Source organism: Geotrypetes seraphini, chromosome 7 (genome assembly GCF_902459505.1).
Source record: "Geotrypetes seraphini chromosome 7, aGeoSer1.1, whole genome shotgun sequence".
Classification (NCBI taxonomy): domain Eukaryota; kingdom Metazoa; phylum Chordata; class Amphibia; order Gymnophiona; family Dermophiidae; genus Geotrypetes; species Geotrypetes seraphini.
Genome location: NC_047090.1, coordinates 50,217,261 through 50,241,280, shown reverse-complemented (window position 1 = coordinate 50,241,280; position 24,020 = coordinate 50,217,261). Strand labels below are relative to the sequence as shown.

At 43.3% G+C, this 24,020-nt stretch overlaps 1 protein-coding gene across 7 annotated transcripts in view; it reads right to left on the bottom strand.

Moving 5' to 3' along the window:
• The window catches only part of KCNC2 (potassium voltage-gated channel subfamily C member 2), a 118,586-nt gene that overhangs the window by 3,020 nt on the left and 91,546 nt on the right, over positions 1-24,020 (bottom strand). For 2 of the 7 annotated variants that reach the window (XM_033953181.1, XM_033953185.1), the window contains exons 2-3: positions 8,760-9,687; positions 3,603-3,767 (exon numbers count right to left, since the gene is read on the bottom strand). In XM_033953181.1, coding sequence (XP_033809072.1) covers positions 3,603-3,767; positions 8,760-9,687 — 1,093 coding nt within the window. Of the gene's footprint in view, positions 1-2,888; positions 2,891-3,602; positions 3,768-4,109; positions 4,119-8,741; positions 9,688-24,020 lie in introns of all 7 variants that reach the window. The other 5 variants (XM_033953186.1, XM_033953187.1, XM_033953182.1 and 2 more) reach the window with 4 other exon arrangements.

The following is a 24,020-nucleotide window of genomic DNA, read 5'->3' as shown; positions in this document are numbered from 1 at the left end:
GGTTTAAATTGTGTCAGCATGTGAGGGAAGAAACTCGCATTCCACAAATAAAACAGCCATAGGCAAGCAAGTGAGAAAAAGACATTTTTATGAAACCCAGTTCCTTGTTTGAACAGATTTACCTGAAAAATACAGAAAAATGCATAAATATTCCTATATTGGATTGTTTGATAGAGTGAACCAAGTTGTCACAAGGGTTACATTAAGCTCATGTTTCTAATTTAAAGGAAGAACTCTTGTGCCCGATTGACAATTTGTTTTCTGGATCAATAGCAATATCTTAACCACGCCACGAGTTATCAACATGGCAGCCATGTCAAGAGCACTCACAATTTAGACTGGGTACATTACATTTGTGGTCACTGTTTTTGCACATATACTAAAAACTTATTTCCTGGTATATTACGAGGGGGTGCTGAAAAGTTCTCAGCCCAACCAAGAACAGAATGATGTGAATATGGTTCAATCAATGATCTGAAACAATGTCAAAACAGAGAATTTCATGTCTGCAAATTGGCACGTAACGAAACAAGATAAACGTTCTTTTCAGCTACAGTGGCAAAATAACACTCAGAATTTAGGAAGTTGGTTGGTTGGGCTGAGAACTTTGTAGCACTCCTTCATATGTGAGCCAAGTATAGGACAATCAAGCCCTTGCGACATCACTGATGAGGTTGGCTCTTATTGGTGGAATGAGGCATTATGACATCACAATCTCAGCTCTGATTACCAGAGGCTGAAAGTCTTCACACTATGAGGAGGTGGTGAAAAGTTCTCAGCCCAACCAAGAAGAGAATGACGTGGATCTGGTTCAATCAATGATCTGAAACGATGTCAAAACAGAGAATTTAGTTTCTGCAAATTGGCACATAACAAAACAAGATAAATACTCTTTTATTCAATTATTGTATAATTTTAGTTGTTTTTTTGATTTCGTATTTTCATTCACTGTTTGTATATTTTTAGTACTGTATGTGAACCACCTAGAGGCCCTAGAACTAAGTGGTATGGCGGTATGGGTATATAAAAATAAAATTATTATTATTTTCAGCTACAGTGGCAAAATAACGCTCAGTTGGTTGGTTGGGCTGAGAACCTTTCAGAACCCCCTCGTATGTTGTGTGGATGTAGGTACCAGTAGGTGCCTCTGTAGACACGATTCTCAACGCAAGTAGGTGCCATAAATGAATGTCGACCAGTAAAATCCTAGCCTACATTTCTGGCGCCTACTTTTGAAGTCATGATTCTGCAAACGGCATCGTAGTGCGATTGGCATACTAACAGCACCACTTTTGTAGGCGACCGCCGATAACGGCATCGTTTGCAGAATCTGGCCCCTTGAGTACGTAACCATAACTCTTTGTGCGATTTGTAGCACTTTTTTTTTTAATAGAATTTGGGAGCGATTGTACAAATTGGAGCTGTGTTCAATTTCAGTTTCGATATCCATGGCACTGTGTCGTCCACAGTCTGATGATATTCTACAGAATGGATTGCACTATTAATTTTTTTTCCTGCTCAAATAATTTATTAGATTCAAAACTTTACATTAGACATATACGTCTTTTCCAGTTGTTAATGCTATTGATTTAGAAAATTGTTGAAAATCGATGGATAGCAATCCAAGGGCCCCTTTTCCAAAGCCGCGATAGTGATGCTGCCACGGTAAAAATCACCAAAGCCAATTCAATTCCCATGGGCTTGGTGCATTCACCACAGCAGCATCGCTACTATGGCTTTGGAAAAGAGGCCCTAAGATGAATTATCTTCATCACTTCATACAGTTACAATATACATGCCAGTCAATGTTAATCCATGTTAAATTAGTAAAGAAATCTATAATTGACTAAAAGCATTGAAAAATTTATTAAGGCCATTTAAAACAAATGAATTGTCAATTCAGCACAAAAAAATACAGTGTTTTCCCCCAGGTTGCAAGGAGAGGTTGGATCGACCTACTACACTCTCATAGGCTTTCATAGATCGTGGACAAAATTCTCTGTTTTTTTTGGCACTGCTAGTTGCTGTCACTCGTTTTGTATCCAGACAGTAATATAGAGTAACCATAGTCTTAGTGAAAGGCTGAAGAAGATGGTTTCCATCCAAAGATTAGAAAGATAATCTCTTATTTTCCTTTTTTGGACCAAAGCAAAGAGGACCCAGGCATGGAAAGGCATGAGAAGGCCGGGAAGCAGCAGCAATAAACGAGGGCAAATGACCTGAAAATAAGAAAGCTCAAAGCTACTATAACTACATATGAAAAGGATCAGAAAGACCGAAAAAAAATGGAGAGAGGGAAAATGAATGGAAAAAAATTCTAGATGTGAATCAACTTTCAAAAAGCACGGAAAAACAACAACACAATGAATGCTAAGAAAAAACTGGGAAAAAAAAAAAAAGAGTAAAATTATATAACAAGAACAATCGATAAATATGTCTGAGGTTAAAAAAAAAAAAAAAAAAGCACAGTTTGATAAACAAATGAAATGCCTTTTCTTTTTAAGAAAAAGTCTAGGGGCTCCTTTTACTAAGGTGCGCTAGCGTTTTTAACGCGCGCTAACCCTGCGCTACACGGCTAGAACTAATGCCAGCTCAATGCTGGCGTTAGCGTCTAGCATGCGTGGCATTGTAGCGCGTGCTTTTCCGCGCGTTAAAGCCCTAACGCAGCTTAGTAAAAGGAGCCCTAGATGTTAAGACTGCTACATTCTGTCAACCTTCACAGTTGTTTGGGGGGGAGGGGTTATTCTGCTTAAGATTTCAGTTCAACCACCTTCACAATTGGACAGAACATTACAAACTGGCTGTTGTTGAAACACTCAGGGATATAACAGTTTCTGGCCTTCTTGTTCTGAAACTGCCAAAGCTAATTAGAATACAAAAGATACTACTACTGTAGGTTGAGGTTGGTGGGAACGCTTGTTTACCATCCCAGCTGCAATGGAAGAAGGAAGCAAGTTCAATAAGATCCCAGGCCAGTGACCTGACATAACCCAGCAGAAAATCCCCACTGGCAAAACTCTCTATTGGAGTTGCATCGTTCCGTTTCACTTAGTAGCTGTGAGGTAAAAAGGGTTAACAACCAAGTCGTTGATGATAACGTTTTATTGGGCTAACTTAATCTATCTTTGACAAGCTTTGGAGAGTTATTCTCGCTTGATCAGGTCACTTTAGTCCACGTGGACTATAAGCACCCACAATTCTCAGTTTAATTATATGCAGCAAACTATTGTCTGCCATTACTTAAACCGCTTACTCATCTACCTTTTCCGGTTGGAAGAGTTGGAAAACATTAGGTGGCAATTTCAAAGAGGAATCTAGACTACAGTTTTCTCCCTTAGAAGAAGCTATACAAGTAGACAAAGACAAAAGACCCTAGATCATAAGACTTTTTCTTAGACACAGGACAGGAGGATACAAGTGAAAAGACCATCGCATGCAATGCCAAGCAGTTTTCCAGTATGATATCCAAGAGAGAAGAGAAGAACGAGAAAGAGAAATTATACAGTCTTCATTATCACATACTTAATATCGCCTCGCTCTTAAATTTTGGAAGAAGTCCAGAGTCAAATGACTTTTTATAATCTAATTAAAGAAGTTCATACCTTTCCTGATCCCTCCATCAGTAGCACATGTGTAATCGCCAGTTGTCATCAGGAAGCATGTCCCTCCTCGTCGGTTTTTATCTCTGGTGCTAAAGCGTCTCATTGGGTGTCTCTCACCAGGGGACAGTGGCTGGTCACTTCCTGCACTGTCTTCACCTGATAATACTGGTCAAAGCATCGTGCCAATTTGCATGCAACATTGAACAAAGGAATAGACATGACAAAAAGGTTTACAGTGAAAATCTAGCACAGCGTAACAGTACTTACAGCACATCAATTTGCGATCCAAAATGTAGATCAAAATCATCATCACTCACTGGCTCCCAGTGAAAATCCAATTTGGACGAAAACTTAAATCACTGATTTTAAGACACACATTCTCAAATTTAACCAATGTATTCTTTACAAGGTGTGAAAGGCTGATGTGAAAACTGTCCAAACCTGTTGATATTCCTGAGTTTTGAAGACCACATGGAGGGCCATTTTCAATAGGACGTCTAAGGTCACTGCTGTGAACTTCACATAAAGGGTGCCAGATATATATCTCACCACAACCCTCTTCCAATGTATGGTGATCCCTCGAAAACTCCCTCAAAACCTACTATATCCACCTGTCTCCCACCCCAATAGCCTTTATGGCTGCAGGTGGCACTTATATTGCAGTATAGGAGGATTTTGGTGGGTTCTGGTGGACTTAAACTCTCCAAAAATATGAATAAAACAGTACAAACCTGTCTGTAGAACAGCAGCATTTGGTATGGGAAAGGTTAGTACAGCATCACACAGGTGCCTTCAGTAGCCTGGTGGATGGGCTAATGAGCTATAGAGAGGAGGACCCAGGCCCATAAGACACACTAACCACTATATTTATGGTGAAAAGAGTGAGAACACTAAAACTCACCAAAATCCTACTATACTGCCATTTATGTGTCACTTGCAGCCATAAGGGCTATTGAGGTGAGAGACAGGTGGATATACATAAGAACTGCTATACTGGGACAGACCGAAGGTCCATCAAGCCCAGTATCCTGTTTCCAACAGTGACCAACCCAGGTCCCAAGTACCTGGCAGAAACCCAAAGAGTAGCAACATTCCAGAGCTGAGATTGTGATGTTATAATGCCTCATTCCACCAATGCCTAAGAGCTAACTTCATCAGTGATGTCACAATGGCTTGATTGTCCTATACTAGACTCACATAAGAGCATAAGAATTGCCGTACTGGGACAGACCGAAGGTCCATCAAGTCCAGCATCCTGCTTCTAAAAGTGACCAGCCCAGATCCCAGGTACCTAGCTTATTCCTAAGTAGTAAAACAGATTTTACGCTTGCTTATCCTTGGAAAACATCTGATTACTATGCACGTTGGAGGCTTATCAGATTCGGGATTCAAGACAATTCTGTACGATTCCATTTTGCAGCCACTTCTGCATACCATTCCTTGCTGGATGGCCAACCAATCTCATCAACTTCTTTAGTGTCTTGTTTCCTTCGAGGTCTTAACCTCCATCCTCCAATTCACACCCCACCATCAGCCTGGGACCTTAATGTTGCTTTGGTTCATTTCACGAAAGATCCCTTTGTTTGTCAGGATGTCTATGTAGCTAACCCATTACTATGCTGGCCCCACCCATGTCCAAATGGATGCTTTTGTGTTTTGTAAATGCCCCTAATAGGCACTCACATTTTAAATGTAGCATGGCATCAGAAAACTATCAAAATTACTGAGACCTTTTAATTGATGGAAGGAACTTTTTTAATGCTTTGAAATGTCATGAAATTTCCTATTTAACCACAGAGGTTTCTGGACTCTAGGTGGCTATTCTGACTTGCTGCTAAGTCTCTAAGGGGAGTAGTTATCAATCTGGACTACTGTTAATTCAGGTTATTTTACCACAAATAGAGTTATTTTAGCTCAAGTCTCCTTTTTATTATTGAGAGGTGGTAGACTCAAGAGCAATGTAAGGAAATTCTTCTTTACGGAGAGGGTGGTGGATGCCTGGAATGCATTTCCGAGAGAGGTGGTGGAGATGATAACGGTGATGGAGTTCAAAAAGCGTAGGATGAACACAGAGGATCTAGAATCGGAAAATAATAGTAAATATTGAAGAACTAAGGCCAGTAGTGGGCAGACTTGCACGGTCTGTGTCTGTATATGGCCATTTGGCTGAGGATGGGCTGGGGAGGGTGTCAATAGCTGGGATGATGTAGATGGGCTAGAGTGAGTGAGCAGTAGTTGGATCCTAAGAGCTTGACCAGAAATAGCTAAAAAGAAAAAAAAAATTTTTTAGATTGAATCAGGTTAGGTAGACTGGATGGACCATTCAGGTCTTTATCTGCCGTCATCTACTATGTTACTATGAGACCGTGAGCTAAACTAACCCAACAATCCCACTGTAAATATAGGACCCATGTCAAATTCAAAGCTGATCTTAAGATGTTTCTCTTTGCTGATGCATATAATTGACCCCTTCTTTCTTCTCATTTAATTTCTGGGTAGAATTGATCTGGACTGACTGAACATGGAAATCATACCTTGTGTTTTAAACTCCTCCCCCCCCCCCAACTATCCTATAAATATTGCAGTTCTTCCTGCTTTCCCCCACCGGCATGTTTATGCTACAAAGCACTGGCAGGACTCCCACTTATTTTGTCAACCACTTTGTATTCTCTACAAACCTTCGATCCATGCGGAGAACTTCTCTATTTTCTTTCTCTACGTTATGAGGATGTATTGAAAAAAGATTCCTGGACAAAACTTTAGCTTACCAGGCTAGTGCCTGGAGCAATACTTTAAGTGCCCTATTTGTGAATTCATTGTCTTATCAAATGTTAACGGAAACCTGTGAAATCTCATTCGGATGAAAATTTTGGTTGAAGAACCTCAACCATTTAAGTTATATAATTAGATATGAATGTCATCTGCTTCTGGCAGATTCTCTTTGTTGTAAACCACTCTGAACTGTTAAGGTATAGTGGGTTATAAATAAAATGTAAAAAATTATTATGTCAATCACACTCCTCTCCCTTTTAGATTATATTGTAAGTCGCTTAGACGTCCCACATGGTAGGATATTAAGTACTTCTTAAACTTGGATCCCCATTGCAAGGAAACACAAACATGAGTACCAAAAAAAGTTCAAGAGGAGGAAAAAGCCTCAGAACCCAACTTCTACCATATCAAAACTAGGTGGTAGGATTATAGGGTAAGGAACCTCATAGACTTTTTTTTTTTTTTTTAAACCTTCTCAATTACAACTTAAATGGTGCTTTGTGCAATGCAAAACAACCAGAGAGAGCAAAAAAAGTGTTCATGAGCTTATCTGTACAGGAAACAATGAGTCCCACCAACGATGGCCAGTTTCGCATCTACTGATGCCTGAGGGTGTAGACCAGGGGTAGGCAATTCCAGTCCTTGAGAGCCGGAGCCAGGTCAGGTTTTCAGAATATCCACAATGAATATATACGAGATGGATTTACATGCACTGCCTCCTTGAGATGTAGACAAAACTGAAAATGCTATGCTCTCTCAAACACCAGTGTTGATTCCTCCCTCCCTCAATGGTTTTGGAACGTCATTACTAAGTTCCATCCAGGATTTGATTTAGTAATTACAGATTTTAAATTGATGGCTTAAGCCTGAATGATTGTCTTGATTCAATACTGTAAGACTTCTCCAAGATCTAGATATGTTATGTGTTAAGAAAGGATAAATGTATTATGTCGGATACGACACCCTATTCATGCCTTTGCTGGCAGAGATGCTCAAGCCCTGCTCAAGCCCCACCAGCCAAGGTTTCATCATCAGATCCCTGAAGCTTCTGTCTAAGGTGGCGGCAGGTTGCGCCAGGCTCTGATGCCTGCTCAATCCAAGTGCACAAAGTAAGCCTGCGTAGCAGTGCCAGTATCAGTTGCTGCCGACTTCTTGCTGCTCATGCGGCATGGGCCGGGCATCAGCAGGGAAATTCTTCAGCCGATGGTGCTTGGGCACCCCTGCCAGCCACGTAAAGGCTGCCAAAACTAAGGGGTCCTTTTCTCAAGGCATGCTAATCGATTTAGCGTGGGCTAAATGCTAAGGCATCCATTATATTCTATGAGCGCAAAATCTGTTAGCGCACCTTAATAAAAGGATCCCCTAAGCTCTTTGTGGATGCTTAGTTCTAGAACCACTTCAGCCTAAATTAATCTCGTTCCTTTTGGAAAACAGATTAATTTTTTTGTTTCTCTGTATAAGATTGTGGAGCTCATAAGTAATTAGCTTTACTCGTCCATATTGAATAGTCTGTTAGCAGGAATTCCTAGGGTGTACATTTGTCATCTATTGAGAGTGCATGGAGTCAAGGCAGGATTAATCAGTAGGCACGTGCCTAGGGCCCAAAATGGTCAGGGGGGCCCGATGAAGGAAGGCATCAACATTGTTTTTTTCCAAACGGCAATAGGCCCCTCCAGCATCGATCGCCAACGACAGAAAGTAAGACAAGCAAGCAACGCGGGTAAGAAAGGCAACGGGAACTGTAATTGTGCAAGCGCTGCTGCTTGCCCAAAGCTTCCCATTTCCGCCTGGGCACATGGTGGGGTGGGGCAGGGCAGGGGGCCCAGTGTACTTGTGTGCCTAGGGGCCCTTGACCAATTAATCCTCCCCTGCGTTGAGTTACTCCTCCAGTTTGATGTGAATGATTTTTTTGTCAATTGAAAGATTTTGTGTTTAAATTATGTATGTTTATTGTATGGAAACCGCTGAGATTTCAGGTGGTATATAAATTCTTAAATAAATAATGTTGGAGGGGGCCTGAGCCCAGTTGGGGGATCCAAGGTCCTCCTGTGAATGCAATGACTCATTTGTGTTTGATAATTATATGATGCGTCGGCTCGGAAAGCATGACATCAGCAAAGACAGTGAAAAGGGTCGCCAAGCAAATATATTCTCAAGTCATGCAAGATACATAGACACAATGCAACCAGCGCATGCAAAGAAAAAGCAGGTCCACAAGCAAAGCATGCCAAGTACATAAACAGGTGCTTTGGGTGTATGTCAAATATCGTTGCTTCCATTCCAATGGCACACACTCGTGTGAAGATGAAACAACTACAGCTTGTGTTGCGGAAATGGTAATGCTTTCTGATGCCTGCACAAGCTAACAACCCATAATGCATTTACCTGATCTGTTGTGTTCCATCATCCTGTTGTCCTTACCCAGGCATATATCACTCTGCATGCTATTACATGCCATGTTCATGTCCGTCTTGCACACGGTAGGAGAGCCCACCTGAGGAGCATGTGGGATGTATTTTTTTCTCTTTCTCGGAAGCTTCTGCTTGGCCATTGCCAGCGAGTAGTACATTCCAAAATTGTTGACGATAACCGGCACGGGCATAGCTATCGTAAGCACACCCGCCAGTGCACAAAGTGCCCCCACTAGCATACCCGACCAAGTCTGGGGGTACATGTCTCCATATCCCAGTGTTGTCATGGTGACGACTGCCCACCAAAATCCAATGGGAATGTTTTTAAATTGCGTGTGATTGCTTGCTGATGGGTCATTTGGATTGGCTCCTATTCTCTCGGCATAGTATATCATTGTCGCAAATATCAAAACTCCTAGAGCCAAAAATATTATGAGAAGCAGAAATTCATTGGTGCTGGCTCGGAGAGTATGCCCAAGCACACGGAGTCCCACAAAATGGCGGGTCAGTTTGAAAATTCGCAGGATTCGAACAAACCTCACAACCCTGAGGAATCCTAGCACATCCTTAGCTGCTTTTGAGGAAAGGCCACTCAATCCCACCTCTAAATAAAATGGCAGGATTGCCACAAAGTCAATGATATTCAAGAGGTTTCTGATAAATTCAAGCTTGACTGGGCAGAATGTGATTCGCACTAAAAACTCAAAGGTAAACCATGCCACGCAGACCCCCTCCACGTATGTCAAAGCAGGGTCCGTTTCGATTTCAGGGTGGTAAAGCATCTCTGTACCATTGTTTATCGGCTCCGTTTTGTTTATAATTCTGTTGAAAGCCTCGTGGGTCTCCAAGCAAAAGGTAGTAATCGACACCAGGATGAAGAATAAGGAGGCAAATGCGATGAACTGCAAAAACAAAAAAAAAAAAAAAAGAGGAGAAGACACGTGAGTTAAATCACATACTAACATCAGTCTCAAAAAGGCAACATGGAGGAATCACATAGGATTAGATGCACTAAAGTCAACGATCATTGCTAAACCTGACGTACAAAACTGCTTTTACCACATGTTTTTCCCCTCGATCGGGTAGTGTATTATCTTTTTGAAGAAATAAAGGATGTGTATGAAATCCATCTGAGTTCACCAGTCTTTTCTGGACATTTCCACTCCTTTGTGTATGCTTTCCCCTCGATCGCCCATTTTTCGATTTGGCATGCAAATTAGCTAAAACCCCATACAAAGTAGCCAAGGGATTGATGCACTAACATCGCTTGGCTATGCAAAAGAAAAAAAAACAGGGGTTTTAGCTATCGGAAAAAATCGACAGGAGTACCTGGGGTTTTTTGGAGGGGGGGGTTTCTAATGGCACAATTTTTAAAAATGAAAAAAAGCCCCCCATCGCTGATGACAGCCCTCCCCAACACTCCCTGACCAACACGGCACCAGGAATTTCTTCCACCCCCACCGAGATAAAATTGGCAGGAGGGATGCCCACTCCCTCCTGCCAATGGAAGCCCCCCATGAACCATCCCCTACCCTCTCGAAAAAAAAAGGGCAGGAGAGATGCCCACTCCCTCCTGCCAATGGATTCTCCCCTTAACCCCCCACCCACTCTCCAAACCCCCCCCCCCACCCCATACCTTTGCTAGACTTTGGGAGCTGGAGGGAAACATGGTCCCTCTTGCTCCAAGGCTCGCCCGTGGAAAATGATGGGCCTTCAACTCCCCAGTGCACCATGTGTTGCATGGGGAGGAGCCTAAGGCTCCTCCCCTTGCATGCAAACTTGGTAGCGCAACGATCGCTGATCCACAATTGGACAGAGAATCGAGCAACCATTCAGTCTGTATTACCAACTGACTTTAGTGCATCTAATCCATAGCATTACAGAATCACAACATTTAAAAGGATATTTTAAAAATTCAAAATGCAAATTTATTGGGTAAAGGCCAATTGGCCCATCCAGTCTGCCCATCCGCAGCATCCACTATTTCCTCCTCTCCCTATGGGCTAAGACTCTATACCTGCATTGTGAGGTCATAGAGCTTTATGGTTATAGAAACAGGTTTACTGTTATACCTTATAGTAGGCCCTATCAAAACAATATTGACAGAAATCAGTCTTGATCCAGATTAAATATGGCTAAACACAGATAAAGTGGTAGGAATCTCATCTGATTAATCTGGCTATGCAAACCAAAAGGAATAATCTATCGCTCCACTGTGATGCAGCTAAGCAAAGAAAAAAGACGGGACCCGATATTCAGCCGGCAGCAATTGTGTTTTGCTGACCACCACTGGTGTTACACCTGGAAATTCAGTGCCAGGCCATTTCTAGGCTCGAGCATTGAATTTTGCGGTCTATGGAGTCAGTGAAAACATAGCCAGTTAAATGCGATATTGGACACTTAATTAGGGTTATTAGACGTCCGGATTTCCACGGACATGTCTTCTTTTTGTCCAGGTTTTGAGAAGCATTGCATCGGGGGGGGGGCATCCACCCATGCAAGGATGCAACGCGGTGACATCACACGCACAAGTGCATGGGTGTGACTTCATTGTGTCACATCCGCATGTGTGGTTGCCTTTCTGCCGATGAACAGGCAGCAGGGAGGGGGGCTGGGGGCAGAGCTGAGGGCAGAGCTGGGTGGCCCTGGGGAGGCAGATCTAGGGGTCCGGATTTTACCGACTTAAAATCTGATAACCCTACACTTAACTAGCTATGAAAAACCACATAAAGATAGGACTGTGTTTTATGTAGTCCTGTTTATCTTGGCGTGATTCGCGGCTGGGTAGCCGCTTTGGATCACCTAATGCCACTTCGGGGTTGGCCACGCCTACTTTGGCATTCTGCAGCCTAAAGCGGCTTCTGAGCCGCAATTCCAGCGACCATTTCAACCGCCTTTTATTTAGTCGTCAGTGGGCGCAGGGCGCCAACCAATGCCTAAATTTAGAAACTGGTTATAGAATTTCCCCCTAAGAGCCTGACTCCTAGGCACCGGTTGGCGCGGTTGGCAATCACGTGCTTAGCTCTACTTAGGCATCGCTAGGTGTCCTAATGTTAGATACCGGTATATTAGGTCAGCACCTAACACAGACACCTAGTCATACCAAGCCTAAGTCATACCATGCCTATTCTTTGCCTCTAACCATGCCCATTGTAAGGCGTTGGGTTATGCTTATCTATGTAATGCCATCAGCAAAACAAGAGTTCTACTGATCTTTACAAAATCTCACTTAAGCATTTAGCGGCGCTTAAACTCAGCACCACCTAAGTCAGACCTAAGTCAGAAATGTTCATAGCTTGGTCAGCAATGTTTATAGTAGTAGGGTTTTTTTTTAATAGATATATGATGTATTGTTTTTAAATAATTATGTATGTCGATTGTAAAATGCTTAGTTTTCGTAAGCAGTATATAAATTTTTTAATACATAAATAATATTTATTTTAAAATGTCTTTCCTGCTTAAAACCTAAGCAGGGCACAAAGCAAAAACATAAAATGCAATAAGACAGAAAAAGTATAAAACCAGAAAATCCTTGTCATCCTCTCTTCCTCGCATCCAATCTAGGAATCTGGCTGGACTGTAAAAAATGCTTTGGCACCCTCTGGAAACCCCGTACCATCAAACACTATTTTGACTTCTTCTCTTTTCGACTGCTGGTTCAATCTCTAATCTTAAGCACCTTAGATTATTGCAATATCATATACGTGGGATCCTTTAAGAAAACCATCAAACGACTGAGAATCATTCAGAATGCTGCCATCCGTCTCATCTATGGTCTCAAAAAATCCGTTCATGTAAGCCCTTACTACAGGAAACTACACTGGTTGCCAATGGAGGCAAGGGTCATCTTCAAGTTTGCCTGCCTCTGCTTCAAAACCATAACCGGTTTATCCCATATCTACCTCTCGCATCACTTTGAATTTCCAAGCACCACTTGCACACGTAATGCCTATCTGTTCGCCTTCCCCTCCCTGAAGGGCTGTATCTAAAAGAGATTCCTTGATAGATCATTGCCATTCCAAGCAGGCAAAAGGAATAAATGTCTAACCACCCTCATTTCCAATTCTCCCTCCTGCCAATCCTTCAGGAAATCAGTTAAAACCTATCTCTTTGATAAATTTCTCTGACTCCTTCCTACCTCATTGTATCTCTGAAATTCTTCCGGATATACCTAACTACTCTCTGCTTACTAATGTAATTTGAAAGGTTTTTTTTGTAACATTGCTGTCTGTGTACAGTCTCTTCCTCTGTAAACTGCTCTGAACTGCTTGTGATATTGCGGTATACAAAAATAAAGTTATTATTATTATTAGCATGAAGGATCAAGTTTTGTCTGTAATTAAGTCTGCGTTTTTTCCAGTTGCGATTGTTAAGACGATTGAAACCGATGATGTCGGTATATGATTTTCGTATAGTGGTGCAGACGACAGTCATATCAAAACTGGATTATTGTAATGCCCTGTATTTAGGGATTACAACAGTACAGTGTAAAGCCTTGCAGATGATTCAAAACGCTGCTGCAAGGTTAATTGGTGGCATAAGAAAGTTCGAACACATAATACCTTAGTTAAAGAAACTCCATTGGCTACCTGTGCGCTCAAGTATTATTTTCAAGACATTAGTACTGGTGTTTAAAGTCATTTACCAAGGGATTCCCTGGTATTTATTGCAGGCTATGGCAATATACCGGCTGCTTAGAACTCTGCAGTCTGAGAGCGCGATACGACTGTCGTTGATGGATTTCTCAAAGGTGCGCTATGAGAGCACAAGATTTCCTGCTATTTCCGCAAAGAGCTCTCCCCGATAGTCAGAAGTTCAAAAAAATGCTTAAGACTACGCTTTTTGTAAAAGTATTCCGATGAACGATGATTCTGATTTATTCTGGGTTTTGGATTGACATATAATTGAGCGCTGAAAATTAATTGTTCTTATTGACAGATCTGAAACGTTTGCTGTTTGTATAAATTTATGGTTTTCTGTATGTTGCTATTTGTAAAGCCATCTAGGAATAGGCAGTTGAGAAATCTTTTAAATAAATAAATACCGAAAGCAAGAGTTCTCCATAATACCCTTTTTTTCATCCTATGCTTCTTCCTTCGATAACCTTGTTTTGTGTACTGCAATCTATATATAGGGCTTCTTTTACTAAGCAACGTAAGAGCTTTTTACCATGAGCCATTGAGGTAATTGCTCCGACGCTTATTGAATTCCTACATGCATCGGGCACTTACCTCGCTGGCCCACGGTAAAATGCTCTTGCGCTGCTTAGTAAAAATCCAGTGACAGCTTAAAGCATCAGATGTTCAATTTATTTGCACGGTTAAATATTATACTCTTGTTCCTGTGCTTATAAGGACTTTCTCTTGACTCACTGGTTACTAAGTGTAAAAAGAAATTGAATGAATATTTCATAAACCCTCAAAAATGCCACTTTCAATATTCTCATTCGCAGGCCCAGCACTAACCTAAAAAAAACCTGTAAAACACTTTTCCTCCCCGTAGGAGCAAGAGTAGGGAATTACCTGGTAACACATAATTTAAAATTATGTGCACAGCGGCCAGGACACAGAGTAACGACGTACTTGATTTTTTTCCTTTCTTTAAAAGCTGTGATTAGCTTCTAAAATTGCAAATGTTAAAAAAAAAAAAAATCTAAAGGAACTGTTTTGATGAACACAAAATCCTATTGCATGGCATATGAGTCAAATTAGACTGAATGCCAATAGCAGGGGAGAGATTATAACTGTGAGGGAGAGAGGTTGTGGGCACGTTTCTTAAGACGAATGAAAACAAGCATTTATAATACCAATATTTTTTTATTCAGGACATCGGAGAAAAAAATTCTGAAACAGCAGGATCGTTTTTGTATATACAATCAAACCTCGGTGTGTGAGGAACGCGATTTGCGAGTGTTTTGCAAGACGAGCAAAAACACTCCAGCAAATTTCAACTCGCAAAACGAGCGGCGCCTCGATACACGAGGGCGTACGCATGCGTCACGGGTTAAGCATGCACGTCGAGGAGCACTTATGCTGTGCGTCTGTGCAGCTCATCGACGCCGTGCTTGTTTGTATGTAACGCGCGGGCGCACGTGATCATTTAGCGGGGGGGCGCTTGCACCAAGTATAGCAGGCCCGCACTTCCATGTTCACAGCGTGTGAGTGTGCTGCATCTTCCCGCACATCTTGCGAGCACTTCTCACATGTGCAGCTCGTGTGCACATCCCGCAGGTTCTGTATTAAAGCTTTTGGGTTATGGAACGAATCGTCCGAGTTTCCATTATGTCCTATGGGGAAATTCACTCTGGATTATGAGAATGCTTCTGGAATGAATTATGCTCGCAAACCAAGGTTTGACTTTATAGGCCTTTAAAACCTTTGCCTGCTCTACGCTATTAGTGCCTACGTTTTTTCGGAGGCATCGCAAGCCGCTATTCTGTTAGTGGTGCCTTAGCCAGTGCCATTTTTATAGGCGCCGTTTACAGAATGCGGGTCAGAGCGTCTGCCTGCCAGTTCTAAATTGCTTACTCTCCTAATACCAAGTACCTGCCTCCAGTGAAGTAGTAAGGGTGGGAGGCAGCTGGGACGGTGGCACTCCACTCCATGCCCCACTCTCCGTGCCCCCACTCCTGTTCCTCCAGCTCCTCCCAACCCCCCCACTCCACACTCTCCCTTCCTTTCCTCCCCCCCCCAGCACTTCATAATCTTCACCACTGCGAGTGGGTTTTCTCCAGCATGCTCCTCACGCCAACTTTGGATTTCTCTCTGATGTCACTTCCTGGCTCCTTGACCCGGAAGTGATTCAGAGGGGAACCAGGCTGGCGTGAGCAATAGGCAGAAGTTGCTCACGCTAGCATAGATCTACAGAGGTACGGGATGGGGGAAGAAGGATGGTGCGAGCGTGGTGTGATATGGTTGGACAGGGTGGAAAGGTTCCGGCGCCCCCACCAACATGGTGCCCAGGGTGTTCCGCACCCCCCACCCCCATTGCCTGCCTCCTTTTAAGGAAGGGCTGTGGCTCACTGGTTGAGCTGCTGCCTCTGCACCCAGAGGTTGTGAGATCAACTCCCAGTGCTGCTCCTTGTGACCATGGGCAAGTCACTTAATCCTCCATTGGCCAAAGCAACAAAAAAGGCAGTATATACAAGTCCCCATTCCCTTTCATCAAGCCCAGTATCCTGTTTCCAACAGTGGCCCACCCAGGTCACAAGTGCCTGTTAGAAACCCAAAGAATAGCAACATTCCAGAGCTGAGATTGTGATGTCATAATGCCTCATTCCACCAATGCCTAAGCCAACCTCAGCAGTGATGTCACAATGGCTTGATTGTCCTATACTCAGCTAACATAAAGGAATTGACCTATTGGGACAGACTGAAGTTGTGGCTCACCGGGAGAGTTGCTGCCTCTGCACCCAGAGGTTGCGAGTTCAAATCCCAGTGCTACTCCATGTGACCCTGGGCAGGTCACTTAATCCTCCCGTGCCCACCGCTTTGAATGTCAAAGCCACCAAGAAAAGCAGTATACAAGTCCCCATTCCCTTTCTCTATCATTGTTTTCCTTCTCTCTCTGATTCCAAAGCCTAATGGTTAGGTCTATGGGCTAAGCCCATTTCCTGTTCCTTGTCATCTTTGGCAAATCACTTGACCCTTCGTTGCCTCGGGTACAAACTTAGATAGTGATTCTCCCAAGGACAGAAAAATCTCTACTGTACCTGAATGCACACAACTTAAATAGCTCTCAAGCTTGCAGGTGGTCAGTGGCAGAGTGAGGATAAGAGCCACCTGGGGCCGTGGTGCCCCTCCCCCACCTTAACACGCTCCTCTCCTGCCCCCACCTGCCACGTGCATGCCGCTTCCCTTCCCCTGTACATCTGTAAGGTTCCTAGCATGAGCAGCAACCCCCAAGCTGCTATTGTGCCAGCATCAGCTCTTCCTCTGATGTCACTTCCTAGGGATGGGTTCAGGAAGTGATGTCAGAAAAGAGCCAATGCTGGTGCAACAGCAGTTTTGGGGGTTGCAGTTCACTCCAGGAACGTTACAGAGGTACCGGGAAGGGGGGGGGGGGGCAGGAAAGGAGCGAGGGTGGGCAGAGAAGAGGACAGGTGCATACACGCTCACCAGGATGGAACCCAGGGCAGACTGCCCTCCTGTGGCTCCTCCCCACTGCAGGTGGTATATGAGACATCAAGGAGCTCTTTAAAAGGTAAAAGGTCACATCCATTAGTGTGTGTTAAGCTTTAATGAAAGGGCCTCTAAATTCATAAAATCTGATTTATTCAGTAAATCATTTCCTTACTATGCAGCATACACATTAACGAGTTTAAAATGTGCCTTTACCACCTTCACATGTAAGCCAAAATCATTTGGATTAACATATATCTTGTAAAAAGTCCAACAGAGATCAAATTAAAAGCAGTGTTTCTCGGCCCCAAACCATGATCTTATTGAGTGAAATTCACCAGAGGAGCTTTCAAATGAAAGCGATATTTCACTGTAAATCAACCTCAGGCACTGCGCACACCGCTGTCGGAATTCTTCTCAAAACAGGAGGAAACCATTCACGTAAACGTGCAACAGAAAACGAACGCTCTGATTGAGAAGCTGGTACTGCAAAACAGAGACCTAGCCAACCTTCCAATTTTGGGGTTGCCTAGGGGTGGATTGGCAGGGCAACACATTCCTCCCTCCCACCCCTCACCCCCCACCCCACTGCGCCCTACACATACCTTTGCTGTCAGGGGAGACGAAGCCCCGCCAACCAAATGAATACGGTGCTCAAGCCGATCCCTTCCTCCTCATTGCAGAAGTCAGCGGCGTACCTTCAGCTGCTGACACCAGGACGTCTCACGTTTGCGTCTGAATTAAGGAAGCAGAGCAGCGGCTCAAGCACTATAGATATTTGGTTAGCGGGGCTTCGGTATCTCCACCAGCAAAGGTAAAAGTGTGCTGTAGCTCTGGAGAAGGCCTGAGCACCCCCTCCCCTGTACCTCTAATAGCGTTACCAGACGTACGGATTTCCCCGGACATAACATGTCTGGGGGTCTGGACAGCTTTTCAAAACCCGGCAAGAGGGGTGGGGGGCTAGGGCGGGCTTGGGGGCGGGATTAGGGCAAGGATGGGCGTAACTAAGTGGGCCTGGGTGCAGGGCCAGGGGGGGTCTGGATTTTCCAAAAGGAAAATCTGGCAACCCTAACCTTTAACGCACTGCCGGCACGAGCAGCAGCTCCATCTTGCTACTTGCACTGGCCTCAGGGCTCCCCTCTGGCGTTACTTCCGGGTCCCGCAAGTAGGAAGTGACATCGGAGGGCGAGCTAAACAGGTATGGGGAAAGGGAGGGGGCGCATGAGTGGCAAGGGGGGGTGGGGAAGGAGCAGGGGCTAAGCCAATGCCCCAGCCCATGGATACGCCACTGCTGCAAAAGTTCTGAAGTATCACGAAGCCCCTAATCATAAAACAAACCCTCTCAGGTCAAGGGAAACTGTTCTGGGACTTCTACAATATGAAAAATCTCTCCTCCATGGTTATTTATTCATTCTTGCTGTTTCATGACAATTATATCCTGGAATCCTATGCCAACTAATTTTAGAATGGAACAGGATTATTTGAAATGCAAAAAGCTGAAATTCTGGCTGTTTCAGGAATATTTTAACTAATAGATAGACAACCCTTGTTAGCTAGGTTAATGATTTTAAACTTAATAGCATAGATCATAGTAGATGACGCAGATAAAGACCCAAATGGTTCATCCAGTCTGCCCAACCTGATTCAATTTAAATTCTTTTTTTTTTTAATTTTTCTTCTTTGCTATTTCTGGGCAAGAATCCAAAGCTCTACCCGGTACTGTGCTTGGGTTCCAAGTGCCGAAATCTCCGTTAAAACCGACTCCAGCCCATCTAAACCCTCCCAGCCATTGAAAACCTCTCCAGCCCATCCTCCCCCAAACGGCCATATACAGACACAGACCATGCAAGTCTGCCTAGTACTGGCCTTAGTTCAATGTTTAATATTATTTTCTGACTCTAGATCCTCTGTGTTCATCCCATGCTTCTTTAAACTCAGTCACCGTTTTCCTCTCCACCACCTCCCTCGAGAGCGCATTCCAGGCATCCACCACCCTCTCCGTAAAGTAGAATATCCTAACATTGCTCTTGAATCTACCATCCCTCAACCTCAAATTATGTCCTCTGGTTTTACCATTTTCCTTTCTCTGGAAAAGATATTGTTCTATGTTAATACCTTTCATGTATTTGAACTTGTTTTGTAAAATTTTTCTAATGTTTAATTTTTCCTTTGTAAACCGTTTGAGCCATTGCATGAAATGATATCTAATATAATAAAACTCTAAGCGCGCATGCGCACTCCCACCTGCGTGTTCCGTTTTCCATGCGCTGTAATCTCCCGCAGGTAGGAGTGCGCATGCGTGCGAATCTCTCTCTCTCTCTCTCTCTCCCCCGAGGCAGATGTCAGCCGCCATAGCTGTTTTCTCCTCCCATTGCCTGCCAGTCTCAGCCCTGACCCCCCCCCCCCATCTCCATTGACTGCCCAGCCTCACACCTGGCATCCCCTCTCTCCCTTGCCTGATAACTTCACCTGCCCCGCCTTCCTCTTCTTGCCAGTCTCAGCTGGGCTCACTCCTCCCCTCTTCTCTCCCCCCTGGCAGCCCTGAACCTGCTCTCCCTTCCCCGCCATTCTCCTCCTCCAGTGTCTAATCCACCGTCGCCTTCGTCACTTCTCGGCACTCTTCAACAAGATGGCGGGATCGCTGGTGGAGAGCGATGGGCCGGTGAGTGGCGCGGCATTGTGCCCTCAGCAGAGGACCCGATGGACTCGTGGTTGCCCGGGTCCCTCTGCACCACATTTTTAAAGTCTTCCCTGGGCATATGCCCCAGCTGCGATCAGCCTCCCACTGCAGAGCCGATCCAGAGCCTGGCCACGTTGCCTGCTCCTTTTCCTGAGCGGCAAAATTGTGTAACAGGTTCAAATGAATTAACATCATCACGGCCTGTCTTTTTTTTTTCTTCTTCTTCTCCTTCTATAGAAAATAGATGGCGATCTTTTGAACAATTCTTTAGGATCTCCAGTCCAAGCAGAAGTTTTTTTCCCACGCCTGATAAATACTTGCCATTTTCTGGCCTACAGCAATAAAGTTGTGATTTTTTTTTTTTTGGTTCCTGGAATGTCAGACTACATCTAATGACAAATACTTCCTGTTCTCTTTTTTCTTTGCACTGAGTCAAATGTTTGGAAAACTGGCCCAAACCATTTAAAAACCACATTCCTCTTGGGATCTGGAGGAGAAATGTCTTTTAAAACCCCCCCCCCCCCCAAAAAAAAAGCAATGCTCTGATCAGGGAGAGATAGACTTCAGGGAGTGTGGAGGGGGCAGGAGAGATTACATTACATTAGGGAATTCTATTCCACCATTACCTTGCAGTTCAAGGCGGATTGCAAAAGAATTATCCAAGATGTATTACAACAAGAACTTACAAAAAAGAAAAATTGGTCATTTTCAAAAAGAGTGAGAAATGGGTAAGGTTATTTGTTTGGGGTAGTTGGTTTTAGTGAGAGGTGGAGTTTGAGACTTACGGTATTATTTCTTTTTTCAGAGTTTTCTTGAAGAGTATGGTCTTTATTTCTTTTCTAAAAGTCTTGTGGTCGAGGGATGCCGTCAATAGATTGGCGATTTGGTTGTCTAGTTTGGCTGCTTGAGTGGCCAGGAGGCCATCATATAGTTTTTTCCCGTTTGACCTCCTTAATTGGGGGGTATGAGAATGGGGTGTGAGTTTTCCTAAGTCTGGTTACGGTGTTGTGGATGAGGCGGTTATTCAGGTAGTTTGGACTGTCTCCGTATAAAGTCTTAAATAGTAGGCAGTAGAATTTAAATTGTATTCTTGCTGGGATTGGAAGCCAGTGCGATTGGAGATATGCTTCTGTAATGTGATCATTTTTCTTTAATGAGTAGATGAGTCTTGGTGCTGTGTTTTGGATAGTTTGTAGTTCTTTTGTTATGGTTGTAGGGCATGGGAGGTAGAGGATATTACAGTAGTCAAGTAGGCCTAGTATTAAGGACTGAACTATGAGCTGGAATTGAGTTTTCTCGAAGAATTTCCGAATTTGTCTTAAGTTTCTCATGACTAAGAATGACTTTTGTATTGTTTTATTGATTTGCGGTTGCATGGTGCAGCATCTGTCGATAGTTATTCCTAGCAGTTTTAGGGTGGTTTGTATGGGGTAGTTGATTGCGTTGATTTCAATGTCGGTTATGGTTGGTATTTTGTTGTTTTCTAGGAGAATGAATTTCGTTTTATCTGGGTTCAATTTCAGTTTGTGATCTTTCATCCAGGTTGCTATTGATTTTAGTGTTTGGTATATTGTGTTCGTCATGGAGAGTTCAGGTTGATCGAAGGGTATGAGAATGGTAATGTCATCGGCATAGCTGTAGGAGGTTATGCCTTGTTTGCCAGGTGAGAGCTGAGGGAGGCTGTATAGAGATTGAAGAGAGTCGGGGATAGAGGGGATCCTTGGGGAACTCCGCAGGGGTTTGACCAAGGTTCAGATTTTTGTTTGTCTGATTTTACTCTATAGGTTCTTGATTTAAGGAATCCTTCAAACCATGTGTATACTTTATCTGTGATACCTATTGTATCCAGGATTTGTAGTAGAATGTTATGGTCCACCAAGTCGAATGCAGCGGTAAGGTCTATTTGTATGAGCATCATTTTTTTTCCTGTGCTGAGATATTGTCTGGCTGTGTCCAAGAGAAATCCTAGTAGTGTTTCAAGTTTCAAGTTTATTGGTTTTTAATATACCGACCATCAAAGAATATCTGGACGGTTTACAATAAATCTAAAAAGAGATAAAAGTAAGATAAAATGTTGAGCATTTAAAAATGATTAGGTGAACATAAATAACATCGACTGGACAGACTTGAAAGTGAGGGTAGAAGGGAAGGGAGGGGAAAAGTTACATGTTGGAGAAGAAATGGAGACAGTGGGAAAGGGGAAAAAACATATAGGGTGGGTCGCTTTATCAAAGCGGTTGGTTTTTTTGGAAGAGGAAGAGAGAGAGAGAATAGAAAGAAAAAAAGAAAAAGAAGAAAGGAAAAAAAGAAAAAAAAAAAGTGCTGAAGTTGTTTCTGAAGCTGGATTGTGTGGGATGGAGTATGTTATGGTTTTTTAGGTAATTGGAGAGGAATTTGGCAACTAGTCCTTCTATTATTTTGACGTAGAGTGGAATAGAGGCAATAGGTCTGTAGTTGGCTGTTTGGTCTATCGGTCCTTTGGGGTCTTTGAGGATCGGGGTGATGATGATTTCGCTGAGGTTGGTAGGGTAGTGGCCGTTTATTAGCGAGATTTGTATCCAGTTTAGAAGAAGAGCGCGGAATTTTGTGCTGGATGTTTTTAGGAGATATGGTGGACAGTTGTTGAGGTCACAGGATGCATGGCTGTATTTTTTGTAGTATTTGTTGAATTCGGGCCATTGTATGTTGGGGAATTGAGACCATATTCTATCTGCTGCAGTAGAATCTCTATCTATGGGGAGAATTGGGAATTTGTTAGGATGGGTAGAGGTGTCATTGAGGGTAGCTCTTGCATTGGTAATTTTATTTTGGAAGTGTTCTGCTAATAGAGTGGCTGAGGGGGGTATAGTATTGTTAGTGGTCAGGTAGGGTTTGGTATTGGTTAGGGTTTTTAGAATTTGGAATAGTTTTTTGGTGTCTTGAGTTTCAGTGCCTATTAGGTTGGTGTAGTGTGCTTTTCTCTTGTCCTTTAATTGTGATTTGTATTGTTTGTTGATTTTTTTCCAGGCGGATTTTGTATGATCCGAGTTCGATTTTCTCCATTTTCTCTCTAGTCGTCTGCATTGCCTTTTGAGTTGTACCAGTTCGGAGTCGAACCATTTATCTGATCTCCTGCTGGGTCTGGATTTGGTTTGCAGTGGGCTAAATCATCAAGGGTGTTGGAGCAAAGTAAGATGAAGTCCTCGGGGTTGTTTTCTAGAATAGTTTCATCTATTTTAGACCAGAATATGGAGGGTTCGATGTGTTTGCGTGAGGTGTATGTTACTTTATTGAGTTTTGGTATAGTTTTTTTGTTGTTTTTGGTCCAGTTGATGTTGAAAGTGTAGGTGTAGTGGTCTGACCAGATGGATCTGGACCATGTTCCGTTAGATGTATGAATTTCTGTTAAGGATGGTTGGTGGGTCATGAAGGCTGCAATATCAAGTTGGTGGCCTTTTTCATGAGTTGTTTGTGGATTTAGCATTTGGAAGGATAAGGCTTTGAGAAATGAGAGAAAGTTGTCTACTTGTTTGGATGATTGATCATCTAGATGTAGATTTAGGTCTCCTAGGAGTAGGTTGTAGGTTGCTATTAGTGAGTTTTGGTATATGAAGTCTTCCACTTCGGTTCTTGCTAAAGACCAGTTTCCCGGCGCTATGTAGCAGAGCATGCAGTTTAGTGTGTCTTTTAGTGTGGTGCTTGAGAGTTGGCAAGCTAAAAGGTCCATGTACGGGTTAGATGTTTTCTCAATTATATTAAGGGTTAGATCTTGTTTGATTAAGATTGCTAGGCCTCCGCCTCTTTTTTTCTCTCTGCAGACCACTGTAATTTTGTATCCTTGTGGGCAGACTTCAGTTATTCTGGGGTCTGAGTCGGAGGTTAACCAGGTTTCTGTGAGGAAAAGACGGTCCAGGTTTTCTTGTGTTATCCAGGTTTTTATAAGCTCTGTTTTTGGACCTAGCGCTCTTATATTTAAGTAAGCGCATTTGAGTGTGGATATCTCTGTGTGATAGTTGTGGGTTGTGTTTGGATATATAGGTGATTTGGTGTGCTGGTGTGGTTTAGTCTTAGTGTGTGTTGGTCTTCTTCCCCATGCTGTGGTAATGGAGTGTAGAGTGTTAGATTGTAGGTTTGAGTTTGGTCTTGGGGAAGGACAGAGGGGACAGGAAAGGGAAAGATGGCAAAAGCGGTAGGACCACTGCTACTTTGGGGCACTGAGGGAGGAAAGGTTAGTACGTCAGGACTGCTGCTGCCTCCTCGTGTAAGTAAAGACCCTGTCGGGTGATAAATGCAAGGGTACAAAAGAAATGGTGAAAGGTGAGGTAGTGGGACTGGGATCAGTGGGAGGCAGGGTCCGGGCATGATAGAGGCGGGGCATGGGTGGGGTCAGAGTCAGGGTATAGGTGGGGCTATTCTAGCACCCATTACTGTAACGAATGTAACGGGCTAAAACACT